General features: G+C 24.1%; 5 protein-coding genes across 7 annotated transcripts in view; 2 read left to right on the top strand and 3 right to left on the bottom strand.

The window, feature by feature from the left end:
* Positions 1 to 1,172: 1,172 nt before the first annotated feature.
* LOC102679005 (cilia- and flagella-associated protein 251-like) lies at positions 1,173 to 5,563 on the bottom strand. Its single transcript, XM_031508014.1, has 11 exons — positions 5,307 to 5,563; positions 4,684 to 4,835; positions 4,245 to 4,453; positions 4,051 to 4,180; positions 3,697 to 3,786; positions 3,499 to 3,630; positions 3,234 to 3,325; positions 2,730 to 2,964; positions 2,346 to 2,613; positions 2,090 to 2,220; positions 1,173 to 1,411 (listed from the first exon to the last, which is right to left on the bottom strand). The coding sequence occupies exons 1-11, from the start codon at positions 5,404 to 5,406 to the stop codon at positions 1,334 to 1,336; spliced, it is 1,617 nt and encodes a 538-aa protein (XP_031363874.1). The 5' UTR covers positions 5,407 to 5,563; the 3' UTR covers positions 1,173 to 1,333.
* Positions 5,564 to 5,768: 205 nt separating this feature from the next.
* On the bottom strand, positions 5,769 to 8,903 carry LOC102675539. The gene is made up of 8 exons (XM_031508127.1): positions 8,530 to 8,903; positions 8,287 to 8,390; positions 7,481 to 7,596; positions 7,174 to 7,294; positions 6,930 to 7,068; positions 6,655 to 6,809; positions 6,031 to 6,309; positions 5,769 to 5,907 (listed from the first exon to the last, which is right to left on the bottom strand). Exons 2-8 carry the CDS (start codon positions 8,354 to 8,356, stop codon positions 5,789 to 5,791), a joined length of 999 nt encoding a protein of 332 aa, XP_031363987.1. The 5' UTR covers positions 8,357 to 8,390; positions 8,530 to 8,903; the 3' UTR covers positions 5,769 to 5,788.
* A 372-nt stretch (positions 8,904 to 9,275) lies between these two features.
* LOC102678795 (matrix metalloproteinase-24-like) lies at positions 9,276 to 10,394 on the top strand. Its single transcript, XM_006610440.2, has 3 exons — positions 9,276 to 9,659; positions 9,859 to 10,011; positions 10,272 to 10,394. Exons 1-3 carry the CDS (start codon positions 9,555 to 9,557, stop codon positions 10,365 to 10,367), a joined length of 354 nt encoding a protein of 117 aa, XP_006610503.1. The 5' UTR covers positions 9,276 to 9,554; the 3' UTR covers positions 10,368 to 10,394.
* Positions 10,395 to 10,763: 369 nt separating this feature from the next.
* The window catches only part of LOC102678105 (thioredoxin reductase 1, mitochondrial), a 5,557-nt gene continuing 1,027 nt past the window's right edge, over positions 10,764 to 15,293 (bottom strand). Inside the window, exons 1-9 of one of the 3 annotated variants that reach the window (XM_006610435.2) lie at positions 14,124 to 14,314; positions 13,664 to 13,836; positions 13,118 to 13,341; positions 12,911 to 13,041; positions 12,612 to 12,841; positions 12,220 to 12,434; positions 11,950 to 12,132; positions 11,360 to 11,718; positions 10,764 to 11,284 (exon numbers count right to left, since the gene is read on the bottom strand). In XM_006610435.2, the coding sequence (XP_006610498.1) occupies positions 11,155 to 11,284; positions 11,360 to 11,718; positions 11,950 to 12,132; positions 12,220 to 12,434; positions 12,612 to 12,841; positions 12,911 to 13,041; positions 13,118 to 13,341; positions 13,664 to 13,790 (1,599 nt within the window). In that variant the 5' untranslated portion in view covers positions 13,791 to 13,836; positions 14,124 to 14,314 and the 3' untranslated portion in view covers positions 10,764 to 11,154. Of the gene's footprint in view, positions 11,285 to 11,359; positions 11,719 to 11,949; positions 12,133 to 12,219; positions 12,435 to 12,611; positions 12,842 to 12,910; positions 13,042 to 13,117; positions 13,342 to 13,663; positions 13,837 to 14,123; positions 14,341 to 15,293 lie in introns of those variants that run through there. The other 2 variants (XM_006610436.2, XM_006610434.2) reach the window with 2 other exon arrangements.
* LOC102678433 (C-factor) overlaps positions 13,828 to 15,293 on the top strand; it is a 4,928-nt gene continuing 3,462 nt past the window's right edge. Inside the window, exons 1-2 of the mRNA XM_006610437.1 lie at positions 13,828 to 14,054; positions 14,795 to 14,846. Coding sequence (XP_006610500.1) covers positions 13,929 to 14,054; positions 14,795 to 14,846 — 178 coding nt within the window. The 5' untranslated portion in view covers positions 13,828 to 13,928. The remainder of the gene's footprint in view (positions 14,055 to 14,794; positions 14,847 to 15,293) is intronic.

Genomic DNA, 15,293 nt, shown 5'->3' with positions numbered 1-15,293 from the left:
CAACAACAACAACAACAACAACAATAATAATAATAATAATAATAATAATAATAATAATAATAATTACAAAAAAAATGTTTGTATATAACTGTAAATATGCCTTAGAATTTATAACAATGAAGTAAGGTTTTTTGTGTACATTTGTTTGTACTTCTTTTAAATGACAAAACATGCGCGGTGTATAAATTTAGTGTAGCCGATAGGCAAAGTATAGCATTATAGAGCGAAATTTTCTAGGCTACGTCGTAGAATTCTTTAAGCCTAGTATGTGAGGGGAGGGCTGTGTTTCATCATTTTCGAAATTCATTTTCGTGATGTCGCGGCTAATAGGACTGTCGGCACTGCTGGCGGTGTCTATGCCTCTTGTAAGACGATCACTTCTTTTTTTTTTTTTTCGACGACCCACTATTCTGTTCATAATCATCTCGAAATATGTACGTGTATTTCGCGATTTTTTTGCATTGTCTCATTTAAATCACCATCTTTGTTCTCTTTCTTTGTTTTACCCTTTATTTTTCTTTTTCTTAAATCGCCTGAATTTTCTAAAATTTTTATAACTACATATCCGTTATAAAACGTATTCATTTATTCTAATTTCTAATTTTTTTATGATCACCAGTGGAAAAATAAATTTTCCAATTTCTATCGTTTTTTCGTTATATATATATATATGTTTCACATTTTAGTTACAATGAATCGGTTGATATTTTATCGTTTCTCTAGTCTAGTTCTTACTTACTTATTCGTCGTAATATCACTTTCAAACATTTATATATGAAATAATTGTACAACTTGTAGCACTTTATCGAGATCGATTAACGATATAATGTATATTGAGCGCTAATCTTTTTTTTTCAATTTCGATATAATATTTTAATTTATCGAGATTCCGGTGAAATATAAATGTGCAATGGAATACGAGCGAAAAGAAATTTCATTTGTAAAGATAAAATTTACCGATTAATTTTGATAACTTACGTTTCGACTATCATATTTATTAATTAATTATATCAAAATTATTTTTATTCTACACGCGAAATTGAATCTTTGAAACAAGAATGAAATAAGAAAAATGAATGGTCAATCAAGAATTATTTTTTTACAATTTTAATTCACCATATTGGACAAAGTTTCGTAAAATCGAGTTAATTCTGTCGCTGGAAACGTTAATATTTTTTTTTTTTTTTTTTCATTCAACATTTTAAGAAACATGGATAAATACGTTAGTGTTCGTACATGTTTAATAGAACTCGCATTACATTATAATGATAATAATATTAGTATGGTAATGATAATTAATGTTAATGTGCCAGCAATGCAAAATACAGATTAATTAATCATCGTCAGCCCTCGTTTCCTCCGGAAATTCAATACCCAAGATGTCCGTGATGAAATATTTGTAAGATATTATCTGTATTGTAAAATAATAATACATTACTTTCGGCGAGCCTAAATCATTATTTTCCTTTTTTCTGTACCATTAATGGCAATTTATTCAAGATTTATCTATCTCCCTCGTTGTATGAGCTTCTATTGTAAAACTGTATATAGTATGACTGATGATCATACTTGTTTAATATTTTCATGTGTCATTCTATTTAGGATATTTATTTGAAAACAAATTTAAAATTTAAATATTTAGGAATTTTTTTGTTGATCTGATTGTTAAACGTTGATCGGATTTTGTATTTAAAAGTTATTAATGATAGAGTCAATTCACAAAATAAATATAAATAAATGTATAATTCATAATTTAATATATTTTTTCATATTATCAATTTTTTAATTTTATTTTCTATTCTAGATAGATGTAAATACTTACTTATTTCATAATGCGCTTATGTATGATCAATTTGGCTTTTGTATATTTGTTCATTTTAAAAAAAAAAAAAAAATTATTAAAAATCATCTTTTTATATAAGAAGACTATCTCTTTCTTTTTTTAAGTTGTAATGTATATTAAAAAAAAATAAATATCGGTAATAAAATATACATTTATGATTTTTTTAGTCCATTTAAATAAATAAAATATGATTTATATTATAATCAAATAATAACTATATATTAAAAAAATCTCTGATAAATATACCTCTGGCAAGAACGTAAGATCAAGATCCTGTGATGCTTCGTGTTTATAATTTATTTCATCAAAAGTTCCTTCATCAAATCCAATAAGAAACTTCATATATGTAAATGCTTCTTGAATTGTTAATGGTTCTCCTAAAAATAAAAAAATACATATATATATATATTTTAAAAAAAATTGAAATAATAAAAGAGAACATATGAAATAATATATTGAATGTTACATTGAATGTTTTCTAGAAAAAAATATATAAACTAACCAAAAGGCATCTGATGTTTTTTTATAATGGTATAAGGAGCATGACCAAGCAACAACCTCATAAATTGATCACGAGTTAAGAATGGATTTTCATCGTGCAATTGATTTGAAAATATTTTGAAAGCTTCTAATATGTTATGCTTAGAAATTCCAAAAGATGGACGGTGATTTATATAAAGCTTCACAAAATCTTCAAAATTAATAGTGTCGATTAAATTGCCGGTCTCAGCGTAATCTCTATACGCGATCTCCCCCATAAAATTTTCTATCTGAAAGAAATCAATTGATAAATGTTAAAAGAATAATAATCAGAACGAAAAGATTATAGAATTTTTTTAATTTTTTTTAAGATTGGATGTGAAAGAAAAGAATGAAAAATTATTACCTCCTCGTTACTTGGATAATATCCAATAGAACGCATAAGATTTGGCAATTCGGTGATGTTCACCTTGTCGGATATTATTCTGGTACTTGTTATATTCTCCCCTTGATGCAAAATTTGAGAGTAATAAAACAGATCTTGCATCTCTTTAATAAGCCAACCACTTTTACCACCTTCTATCAAACAGTAATACGGTGAGAGACCTTTGCCTCCTAGATGTGATAACACATCAACAGACCTTGAGACAAAGTATTGTTAAAAGGGATAAAATAAAGATATCTATTGAAGAAAAAAGTAAATGAAATATTTTTGCAAGTACATATAAGAAGAACGTATAAAATATTAAAATGATAATTACAAATGATATAATAATGAAATCAATTGATGAGTGAAGACAAAGAAAAGCAAATTTATTTTTATATTATTTTTTGAACAAGAATAATTGAAATTAATAAGGAAAAAAATATTTAATAATAAGTAGAATTTTCATTATTCATTAAGGCTTACTTGTATTTTATCTTCCATATTAATATAGATGGATCATTGTAACCAGAAGTGAACAAAAGGTTTCCATCATTATTAACGCATATATGTGTGATCTATTAAAATTAGACTTCTATGGATGGCAATTTTTAAATTTAATCTAATTTTATAATAAAATAATATAAGTATACTGTGTAATAAAGTTTAGAAATTCATCGTTGATAAAATTACTTCATTTGTTGAAATGTCATTATAATCATTTTTTCGATACAATGTTTTTCTTATATACCTTATGCGGATGTCCAATCATTCCTAGAATTTTGTAAGGATTTCCATCAAAGGGAAGTATCTGAAGACCTATTTCTTTATCAGTTGCAAATACCATGTATCTAAGAATTTTGAGATCTTTGCTAGATAATACCTGTAAAAAATATTTTTAAGTTAAACATAATTTCATAATTTTCTGCAGATTCACATAATTCATCACCTTAATGTGTTTAACTGGTGAACTATAAAGGGGTCCCAAAAACGTTCCTCGAATCAATTTCGTCATATCGTTTAGCAATCTAAATTTATACTATATCACATAATAAATTTTGTATGAAATATAACAATTATTTATTTTTTTATTTATTTTAATTTTAATAATAATGAAATATTTATTTGGAAATGATTTGATTAAGGCAAAAATAAATTACAAATTAAATTGCTGTTTCTCAGAAATTATCCATTAGAACATGATTGAAAGATAATTAATTAAAAAAAAAAAATTAATTTTTTAAAATATTTTAAATATTTCGATTATTAAAGTTTTAGAATTGATTATAGAAAATTATATTACTTCGGAAGTAGAATACGTCAGCAATCCTTCAATGCCAAATTGTGGATACCATTCGAGACAAAAAGGTATAGCATCATTTTCGATTTTATAAACATGAAGTATTTTTAAGCCCGGAAGAGGATATGGACCGCTACAAAATGGACGAAATATTTAGGATTTAATTACAAAAGAAATATAATATTTTATTAAATTACCTATTTTTAAGATTGTATTCAATTAAAGTTTTGTCTTCTGCTATTGAAAATAATCGATATACAATACTTTCGATGGTAGCTGGACCGAAAAGTATGTCTTTTATATCTGCGTTGTGCGAACGATATTTTCCAATAAAGTTCCATATATTATCATCGTCGTTGCTTCTTTTATGATTCTTCTTAAATACTGCTACAACCAATGTGTTATCCTAAAAAAAATGTTTATTCATTTTCATTTTAGAAATTATAATAAATAAAATATATAAATTATATAATAAAATTTATTATATATATAATTGTTAATTATATATTATTAATTATATATTATTATATATAAATATAATAAAATTTAAAAAATTATAACAATTATACTTTGAGGATTTTATATGATAAATATAATTATTATGAATAAATAATCAATTATCATATGTTTATTTACTGCATAAGCCAGATATTCTCCACAGTCTGAGAAAGCCAATTTGTGAATTGACTGCATGGAATGTTTGTAAGGATTTTTATCAATGGGTTCCAAAGTGATAGGATGCAGCATCCAAAGCGATCCATTTTCAAGACCACACGCGAGTATGTCACCTAAAATCGAAATATTTCGATTATATATTTTGTTATAAATCTCTTATTTGTTGCACGAAAATAGGACACTTCGCTCGAAATTTAAAAAGTTTCGAAACCTTTTATTTTGCTATTTTTGCGATTAAAAATTCTCTAAACTCGAAAATGATAATTAATCTATTTACATATAATTTCATTCATCCATTACAATAATTTACTTAGAAAAAAGAAAATAAAACATAAAAATTTATATTTTTATTCATATTTTCAAGATCAAATGTGATTATATATCATTTAAATTGAAGTATTTTATGTATATTTCATTACAAATTTCTCGTTTATTATATGAGAATGAGATACTAGCGACATCTTACATTAAAATCTCGAAACTGAAAAATAATAATTGGTATAATTTCATTGATCCATTATAATAGTTTATCCAGAAAAAAAAAATAAAATATTAAAATTTGTATTACAATAATAATTGGATACCTATTTGGGAATATTTTAATGCTGTAACACCAATCAGTCCTTCGTGGCTCAATGGACACGTGATGTAAATTATGTGTCCACTTTTTACTTGTTCATCCATCACTGGACGAAAATCTGGAAAAGGTGGAGTTTTTTTCCGTAGTATGATCTTACGTTTCTCATAATCGTATAAGCAGATGTAACCATTTGCATCACCAGTCACTATATAATTACTTGTGAAAAAACAATGTTAATGTTAATATTATTGAAGATTAAAAACTATAATCTACGAAGAACAAATTTAATCACTTTATTTTTTTTATATAATATATTATAATCTTTTTAATGAAACAATGATATTGATAATAGAAAAAAAATTTTAATTTTTAATTTATTGAAATTGAAATTTAAAATATTAAAAATTATTATTCTCTCTCTTTGTTTTGTGAATTAAAATAAAAATAGAAAAAAAATTAGAAGAATCGTTGAATTATATAAATTTCTTATAAATACCTTCGAGGATGTGCGTCAAAGCTTAAGATCGCAACTTTTGTATATCGAAAAATAAATCGGCACTTGAATGTTGGAATTTTTATTAATGCAACTGTTCCACTCAAACAACCTTTTAAAAAAAACATTAATAAAAATCTTCAATAAAATATAATAAAAAAAATATAATCAATCTATATTATTATATTAATATTAATTTATTGAATGATCAATAAACGTGATGAATAACACTTACTGATAAAGAAATTATTGAAATAGAAAGGAGCACCTCGTACAGTGGCTTCGGTAGGTACCATACGTTTTTTTGGAGGTTTATCATAATATTTCTTGGGTAATATTTCCAAGTTCATAGTCAATGTCGATGGAATTTTATCGATAATTTCACAATATTTCGATTTTAAATTTTCTGTTAATTCTTTTTTTTTCTTATTGCAAGTAGGGACATTTAATGTGATTTCCGAATAAAAATCTCCCATTTCTTCTTTTTCTTCGGACTCTTCATCATCGAATTCAACTACAAAATAAAATTCTTCCACTCTTATTTTATTTTTTCATATTATTTATATTATTATATTAATTTTTTTTTATTTTTCACACCATTTTCAATTTTTTCTTTATTGTTTTATATCTTTAATAAAATTATGAGATTTTGTGGTTGTTAAAAATTAAACGATTTTTTTTTAAATTTTTCATAAACAATTGATAATAATTATATGAAAAATCTACAATCATTACTATTAGATAATCATCGTGCTAAAGAATTATTCAAAGAGTCTACTTATCGAATTCATCCCTTATTTATTTAAATTTAAAATCTTTTTCTAAAACATTTTTTTAGAATAAAAATAAATAAGCTTACAATCAGTTTCATTTACAGGAGCCAATAATGAAGATGAAAAATCGAAACTTATCGATCGTATACTATCCAAAAGTTCATGTTCACACCAATAGAGGATTCTTAAATCTTGATCATAGAAACTGATGCGTCCATTTAAGGATCCTGTCACTATCTTCCTACGATAATTATCATTATTGTTTACCTTAAAATTAAATTATTGTTTACTTTGTGCAATATCAATATTATAATATTGAAATTATATGTTATGTTGTTGAAAAAATATTAAATATATATACCCATTTTTATGCAATATCACCAGAATACTACTTTTCTCTAACTTGACACTTTTGATGTATTTTCTTTCCTTGTTTTTAATCCCAATACTACTCTTAGTTTTGTCTTTGTAAGTAGAAATATCCCAAACAACGATATATCCTATAAATATCGATAAAATTGATCATCAGAAATTTTGATTATCGTAATTTTTATTATTAATGCAATATTATTTTATTCGTTTTTTTTTCTTTTTTCTTTTTTTACCATATGTTGTAGCTGTTAATACTCGTAGTGTTTTAGGTATAAAACAAGAGCAATTGAAGATCCCGTATCGTCGTACCTTGCTCAAAATTTGTGGTATGTAAAATTTCAATTCCTCTTGTTCCTAAAAATTCATAAAGATTATTGTTTATTCGCACGAAAAAATTATTAAGAAAATTTGAAAATCTTCATTAAGTCTCAAAATTATATATTTTTTTTTTTTGTTAAAAATATTTTATATTTTATTCGAATATGATTAATGATTAATAAGAGATATAAAAGAATGGTTTTGCGATGAAATTGTACTAACCCATTTAAAAAATATAACATTATAATCGGCAATTAAAACAAATTCTTCCGAACAATCGTCATTGAATGCTATTTCTTTTATTCTATTTGTATCAAATTCAGTTATCTCTACAGACTCTAAAAAACAAATTTTAGATAACTATAGTTATCTAAAATTATTAGTGTCCCAAAAATATGAAAATATTCATTGACTGGAGATTCATCCATCACCAGTTATGACGGATGTTTCCACATTTTTGAGATATGATTTTGATCTTATATATAGATTTTAGATTATATATACTTTGTAATAATTATATGAAATTTTAAACGGAATTAAATAATAATATTCAATAATTATAAAATTTTAAATAAAATTTAATTAGAATGCAGTAAGTATAATTAACTATCAGGTTTATCTTTTCCGTATGTCCATAGCCAAAAATGAACCTTTTGGTGAAATTCATCTCCAACAGTTACTATGTATTTAGCGTTTGGACTAATTTTAACCGCTGTCATTTTTTGATCACCGTGTGGATTGAATAGAGTAGAGATTGGCACACTAGAAAAGAATATCTTTAGTTTTTTTTTTTATATTTAATATTTTTTGTTAAATATTTTAAACAAAAAATGTAGATTGTGAAGGGAATCAAGTCGCTATTGTCATAACTTTAAAGAATCCTGGCATTATTACAATGAATATTTTATATATTTTTATTAACATTAATAATCTCGTTGAATTATATTATATTCTAAATAGTTTCATGATATCAAATTCCTTTATCTTATAATTTACAATCTTTTTTACATTAATTTCAAACTTTATACCCAGTTTCAGTGTCCCAAACAACAACCACGCAATCCTCCTCAAAATCTGCAGACAGTAACCATTTTCCATCCATCGATGTCGATAATGTTCTCACCGTATTTTTCTGTAAAATTTTATATTTTACTTTATATCACTTTACTTATTTACAGACAAAAAAAAAAAGATAATGTAAATATAGTAAAAAAAAAAAAAAAAAATAATGTAAATATAGTAAAAAAAAAAAAAAAAAAATAAATTCTTACATGACCTTGAAGATTTAACGCTTCTTTAGTCTCATAGTTGTAGATTATTACGATATGCGAACAGGAATAAGCGATAAGTGTACGATTTTTCGTGGTTAAATTTATTAGAGGTACGTCTGAATTTAATCCGAAACTCCATAATAATTCCTGAAAATAAGTATATAATTAAAATTATCTCAAAATATATTAATTTAATTTTTTTTTTTTTTTTTATATAATTTGGAGACAATTATATTACTTACAAATGGACAAAGATTGGATTCTTTGATGGATTTTTTATTTTCTTCCGAATATTTTATTTTATCATCATCATATTCACTTTTTTCATCTTCTGTAGAATATTCCGAATATTCTCCTTTTATCGTCGAAAATTCCGAACTAGTCAAATTCATTTTGATTGATTTATATATTAAAACATTTCAATTCGTATGATATGAAATTAGCAAATGATTACATAATTACGTCTTACATTATAGGGTGATTCAAGTGGAAATTGTTTTTTACTTTTTAATTGGAAATATTAGAAATAATTTAATTCTTTTTAAGATAATAATCCTTCCTATGATTATATTGTTTACACTTCCAACATATACATGTGTTATATATTTCATTTTGTACGATTCTATGATCATAAAAAATTTGATTAATTAATTTACATTATTCACTAAAAAAATTCATTCTAAATATACAAAAAAAAAAAAATAATGATTTCTATTATTTTATCTATCATTTATTTTTATATGATTAAAACAAAAATAATTATTCGTTGAATAATTGTGTTTTTATAAATTTTCATAATTACAAGCAAAGGTCAAGCAACGTTATCAATTTCGTTATCAATCTGCTGAAGTCTCTGGTATGTGAAAAAGTCGTTAAACCGGTTTAATTCTTGATTAATAAAAGAAGCTTTTAAAGCATTAAAACATTGAAAATGTTAGTGAAGTTTTAAAAATATATATTTCTTTATTGCTTAATATTATTGCTCAATGAAATAAATAATTCGTGAAAAAAGAAATATTACATTCATGGAGTTATTTTATATTTTCTTCTATATTTTTTTTCTTCTGAAAAAATGTGAATTAATACCTGTTGATTCAGTAGTTAAAAACATTTCGTTATCTTTGTCTGCGGTAAGTGAAAAAAAAAAATACAAGTTTATTAAAGATTATTTCATTTGATAGAAAGATCAAAACAATTGTTTATTTATTTTTTTTTTTTGAATTTAATGATTAATTACTATTTGAAATCTACTTAAAATCTCTTCTTTAAATTTATTCAGTAAAATATCATGTATCCTTTATTTACAAAAATTTATAAATAATTTTGTAGATAGATTTTATGAAAAAATATGGATATTTGGAAAGTGGAATCGCTAATTCGGATGCATTATATCAAAAAACTGCTATAACAAATGCAGTGAAAACTTTGCAAAAATTTGGAAATATTCCAATTACTGGTCAATTGGATAATACAACACTTGAGGTGCATTTAAAATTTATTTTTTGAATTTTATTATATTTGATATCCTTATATGCAAATTATTAATATTCATGGACGATTTTTGGATTCTCGACAGTTCTCTATATATAAAAAAAAAAAAAAACACTTCAATTAATTAATATTAAAAATAACAATTAAACAATTAAAATACAATTAAAATAAGTAATTAAAATATTTATTCGATTGTAGAACTGCGACATATTTCCTTTAGAAATTTTCATTTGAAGAAAATTATGTTGTAGCTAATGGCATCTCCACGATGTGGCCTTCCTGATATATTAAGGAAAAAAGAAAATCAACAACGTAAGAAACGTCATATAATAAGTTTAAAAAATTGAAAAAAAAGAAATATATATTTATATATTTTTTAATACACATAAATTTTCTATTTTCACATATTATCATATATAAATGTAAAAATAATAATAAATAATAATTATAAAAATAATAGTACTGAAAACCAAAATTGAAATAATTGGAGAATATTAACATTAAGAGTTTTTATATTTTTAATAATAATTAATCATGTATTTATTGCTATTATTATAAATAACATGTAAAAATATTTAAAATATTTAAAATTAAAAATTTTATAGATATGATAATATATTTATTAAAATTGAAAATAATATGATGCATTTTTAGCTTTAAATTTTATTGTCAATAATTTATTATTTAATTTTTTATTTAAATGTGTAATATTATTTTTAATGTTATTGAATAAATTAATAACATATAAATATTTTGATTTTTATTTATTTTTTTTCGAATGTACATATGAGAATATATTGATGTATTTGAAAAAAATTATGTTTATAAAAATTATTGTAAGTATTATAAAACAATGTAGGTTATATTCTTATTAATTATTAGTGCTCCAAAGGAAGCAAATTTTTCATACAGCGCAATGTGTTCTACACTGCTTTCTAATTTCATATTGAAAATATTGTAATATTCGAAGAATTCTCTCCAACTTGCATTTAATAAAAAGTATCTTCAGTTAAAAGAATCTTCGATTAGAAAATTATTTCTAGATCGAACGATCAATGCAATAAGCACATTCGTCATCCATCATATTCAAAAATATTCACAAATGTTAGCAACAAGTCTAATATTATATATATTTTAACTGCAACAACTTTGTGGCTTAGGATCAAGCCCAGAACGTTTAGTTACAGATATACGTGTAAACTCTTCTGCTACTGTTGGATGAATTCCTACTGTATCTTTTAGTTTTGGGAATGTTAAATTACACCTGAAAAAATAAAAAAAATTAATGAAAAAATAAAACACCAAGTAATTAATACAACAAAAAAAATTAAATACATACTTAATAGCAGCAGCAAAACCTTGAATTACTTCACCAGCGTTAGGACCAATAAAATGCATACCAAGTATTCTTTGATCACCATTTCTAAAAGCAATAACTTTTAAATAGCAATTAGAAACATCTTTTTGTGGTATGAAAAATTCCGTTGGTTTATAATATGCATGATAAATTTCTATTTTATCATTTCCATGAATAGCAATTGCTGCTTCTTCGCTAAGGCCAACACAACCATATTCTAAAGGACTAAATATTGTTGTTGCTACATTCACATAATCCATTTGTTCTGTTGAATTTCCAAATAATCGTCTTGCCAATAATCGACCAGCATGTATAGCAACAGGAGTTAATTCTGGTTTTTTCTATAATAGCATAAGAAGAATTACAAATAATTACGAATTATAAATAATTTATAATTTTATTTTAGTAATTTATATAATATTCTTTACAATGATAATTATTATATATATTTTAATAATAATATAAAGTTAAATAAAATTTTATATATTAAATAATATATAAAATTAAATATAAATTGTAATAAAGTAGAGAAAAAAATCTATTGTTGAAAAAATTGAAAATTTAAAACTCACATGAAGTACATCACCAACAGCATATACATTTGGGACATTTGTTTGTTCATCTATTGCATCTATTTTTGAAGTTTCAGGAACAAGTTTAAGACCAATATTTTCAGGTTTTAATTCTTCTGTGAGTGGTTTGCGACCAATAGCAAAAAGAACAGTATCGAAAGTATCCTGATGTGTTTGTCTATCCTAAAATAAAGATTGTTATATGAAAATAATTTAAATATTAATTCTTATTTTTTTTTTTAAATTATAAGATATGTTATCAACACATACTTTATCCACCCAATGAACAAGAAGTCGGCCATCAGTTTGCTTTTCAATTTTTGATGGTTTAGCTTCATAAATAAAGTGTATACCACGTCTTTCCATTTCCTGAGCAACAGTATTTGCCATTTGTTGATCAAATCCTCGTAACACGATTGAACGTACCATTACAGTTGCATCATAACCTAAGCCATTTAAAAATCCTGCACATTCTAAACCAATATCTATTTATTTATTAAAGAAAAATTTTTTTTTATAAAAATTGAAATGTTTATGAAATTGATTAAAATTTGTATATATATTTCATATTATATTTAAAATTTTACAAAAAATTATATACAATAGTATAAATAGAAAAATAAAAATTAGAATTATTAATATTTTTTATACAAAAAGGATACATCCAGCACCAACAATAAGTGTCTTTCCTGGAGCTTTTTCTAAACTAAAGATATCATCACTGGTAATACCATATTCTAAAGCACCAGGAATATCAGGATACCTAGGTCTACCACCTACAGCAATCAGAATATTTTGAGCTGTAAACTCTTTTTCTTCTCCATTTTTCAGTTTTCCTAATATTGTATGTTGATCTTTAAAATAACCAAGTGCATTAAAATATTCGATTTTTCTGTAATAATAAAAAGAATGAGTAAATGCAAATTTTATATTTAAAAAATAAAAATAAAGTAATGCTAACTTTGTTCTGAGCTCTACTCGTGTAACCCAATTTACAGATTTTACATGATTTTGTACTGCTGTTCTTAATGCTTGCCAATCATTTTTAATAGTTTTTGGATCTGGTAATTGCCAACCATAAGATACTGAATCCTAGAAATATGAAAATTCAATATTTAAAATATTATTGAATTATAAAAAATAATTAATCTATTAATAAAAGACTTACATGAATTGATTCTCCTAACAAAGCTGCTTGATGCATCAATTTTTTTGGTATACAACCAACATTTACACAAGTACCACCTAAACCCCAAGTGCTACCTCGTGGAGAAGGTGTGACAAAATCTAAAACCGCAACTTTTGCACCAAAATTTACTGCTTCTTTAGCTGCTGCCAAACCACCTGATCCACCCCCAATAACAATCAGATCATACATGAATTTTTGATCAGCTATAACAAACAAATACAACAATATTTAATTTTAAACTTTTAAATATATAAAAGTAATTATAAGAATGAGGTTATGTAATACTTTTGTTATCATAAATATACAACTATATTGTGATGAAACTGTCTAAAAATAAAACTATCGACCAAATCGTACGTCAATTAATAGAATCTTCAAACAAATCACAGAATCATATTAATTCAACTCAATTATTTTTAACCTAATATAACTACCGGTTATCAATATACAAATAGATAGATTTTACATAACGTTAATAAACTAAACCGTGTTCTCATCTACAAATCACAGAATCCTGAAACTCACAGCACATGCAAGCCATTGCAATCCTTCCATAAGGAAAAGTGTTACATGTCGACCATGGTAACTCGAGCAATTTGGCGTGAGCGGAACGAAATGTCACAAGCCTCGTGAGCAACGTTAACGTCGCCATGATTATTACCAGCCGTTCACGGCCACGTGACGTCACCCTAATGACACTCGTGTTTCACAATATAAAATAAGATTTCACGGAGTACAAGTAATTGGAGAATTATAAGAAAAATATCCGAGAAGATAATTGTAACGTATAATGAAGTCAATTTTGATCACGGGCTGCAACCGTGGAATTGGATTAGGTTTTGTGAAACACCTAGTGAAACAGTCGCAACCACCAGAAAATATTTTCGCAACTTGCCGAGACGTGAATAAAGCGAGGGTAAGATTGGTCACAAGTGAATGAAAGACATTATGTAATAACCGGACTCGATTTATAAATTGGACTTACCAATTGGTGGCATCGTTTCACTTTAATATTCGTTTTAATATTCACGTTATAAAGGAATGTAGAAATAAAAGGAATAACTAATGCTTTTTCTCTGTAAGGAATGTTCTCTGTTTTATATAGTACTTAATCGAACGACTTCTTATAACTAAAAGACAAAAGCGAACTGACGCCTACTTGAGTCCTTTACCGCCATCTATTATATGGTTACTACACACATACACACAGATTCAAGTCCGATTTATATTAATAACTCACACATTGTATGTCACACAATTATGCAAGAAAACATTCGATTCGCAAGTCACTATAGATTTCGTTATGAAAAGCTTTTGAAAATTGGTTCTCAGAAAAAATTTAATATAAATTCCAGAAAATTCAAATAATCTTTATTATATATATATGAGAATTTATTGTTTGTTAAAATTTTTCGTTTTATATTTATATTTATCTTAGGAATAACTCTTTTTATTTTCATGTATTAGTATCTTTTGATTTATTTTAAATATATATATATTTTTTTTTGTTAAAGATGATAATTATGTGATTGAAAATTGAAATTTTGAAATAATTCATGAATTTATTCGAATTACATATTGTAAAATTTCAAGGATATTTTAGAATATTTCATTAAATAATTAACAATTATTTTAGAATTTGTCTTTTTCTTTTAGGAATTAACTACATTAGCTGAAAAATCAAAAAATATTCATATCATCGAAATAGGTATGTAACTATATCATATGATTTTAAGTTCATATTAAGTTCAAGTAAAATATTATCATTATTATTTTTACCACAAATATAATCTAACAATAATCTGTTTCGTTATTGACTTCATTTTTTATAAAAAAAATTATACAATAAATGAAAAATAAAAATTGTTTTTATCATAAATCATAAATGAAGTTTTTCTAAATTAATTTAGAAATCAGATAATTGTGACTTAATACATTTTGTTTTTAAAGTATAAATTTAATATAATTTTTAATACAATTTTTATAGTAATAAAATATTTTATAATAATATTATAAATATTAATAAAATATTATAAATATTAATAAAATAAATATTTAAAAAATACATTTAATAAAAAAATTATAGTAAAAAAATTAAAATTACTACTTACAATTATTTTATATTTTTTCATTTCTTATTTTAATTATCATAACT

Source organism: Apis dorsata, unplaced genomic scaffold (assembly GCF_000469605.1).
Source record: "Apis dorsata unplaced genomic scaffold, Apis dorsata 1.3 scaffold_74, whole genome shotgun sequence".
Lineage (NCBI taxonomy): Eukaryota > Metazoa > Arthropoda > Insecta > Hymenoptera > Apidae > Apis > Apis dorsata.
This window is presented reverse-complemented; position numbering and strand designations above follow the sequence as displayed.

Coding starts and splice junctions, on each gene's coding strand:
- LOC102679005 (XM_031508014.1), bottom strand. CDS start 5,406: ATGGATGAACAAGTAAAAAGTGGACACATAATTTACATCACGTGTCCA. Junction 3,631..3,696: donor CACCAGTTAAACACATTAAG/GTGATGAATTAT, acceptor TATTTTTTACAG/GTATTATCTAGCAAAGATCT. Junction 2,221..2,345: donor AAAACATCAGATGCCTTTTG/GTTAGTTTATAT, acceptor TTTTATTTTTAG/GAGAACCATTAACAATTCAA.
- LOC102675539 (XM_031508127.1), bottom strand. CDS start 8,356: ATGGAAAATGGTTACTGTCTGCAGATTTTGAGGAGGATTGCGTGGTTG. Junction 7,295..7,480: donor ATGTTATATTTTTTAAATGG/GTTAGTACAATT, acceptor ATGAATTTTTAG/GAACAAGAGGAATTGAAATT. Junction 6,810..6,929: donor GTGATATTGCATAAAAATGG/GTATATATATTT, acceptor TAATTATCGTAG/GAAGATAGTGACAGGATCCT.
- LOC102678795 (XM_006610440.2), top strand. CDS start 9,555: ATGGAGTTATTTTATATTTTCTTCTATATTTTTTTTCTTCTGAAAAAA. Junction 9,660..9,858: donor TTTCGTTATCTTTGTCTGCG/GTAAGTGAAAAA, acceptor ATAATTTTGTAG/ATAGATTTTATGAAAAAATA. Junction 10,012..10,271: donor TGGATAATACAACACTTGAG/GTGCATTTAAAA, acceptor ATTATGTTGTAG/CTAATGGCATCTCCACGATG.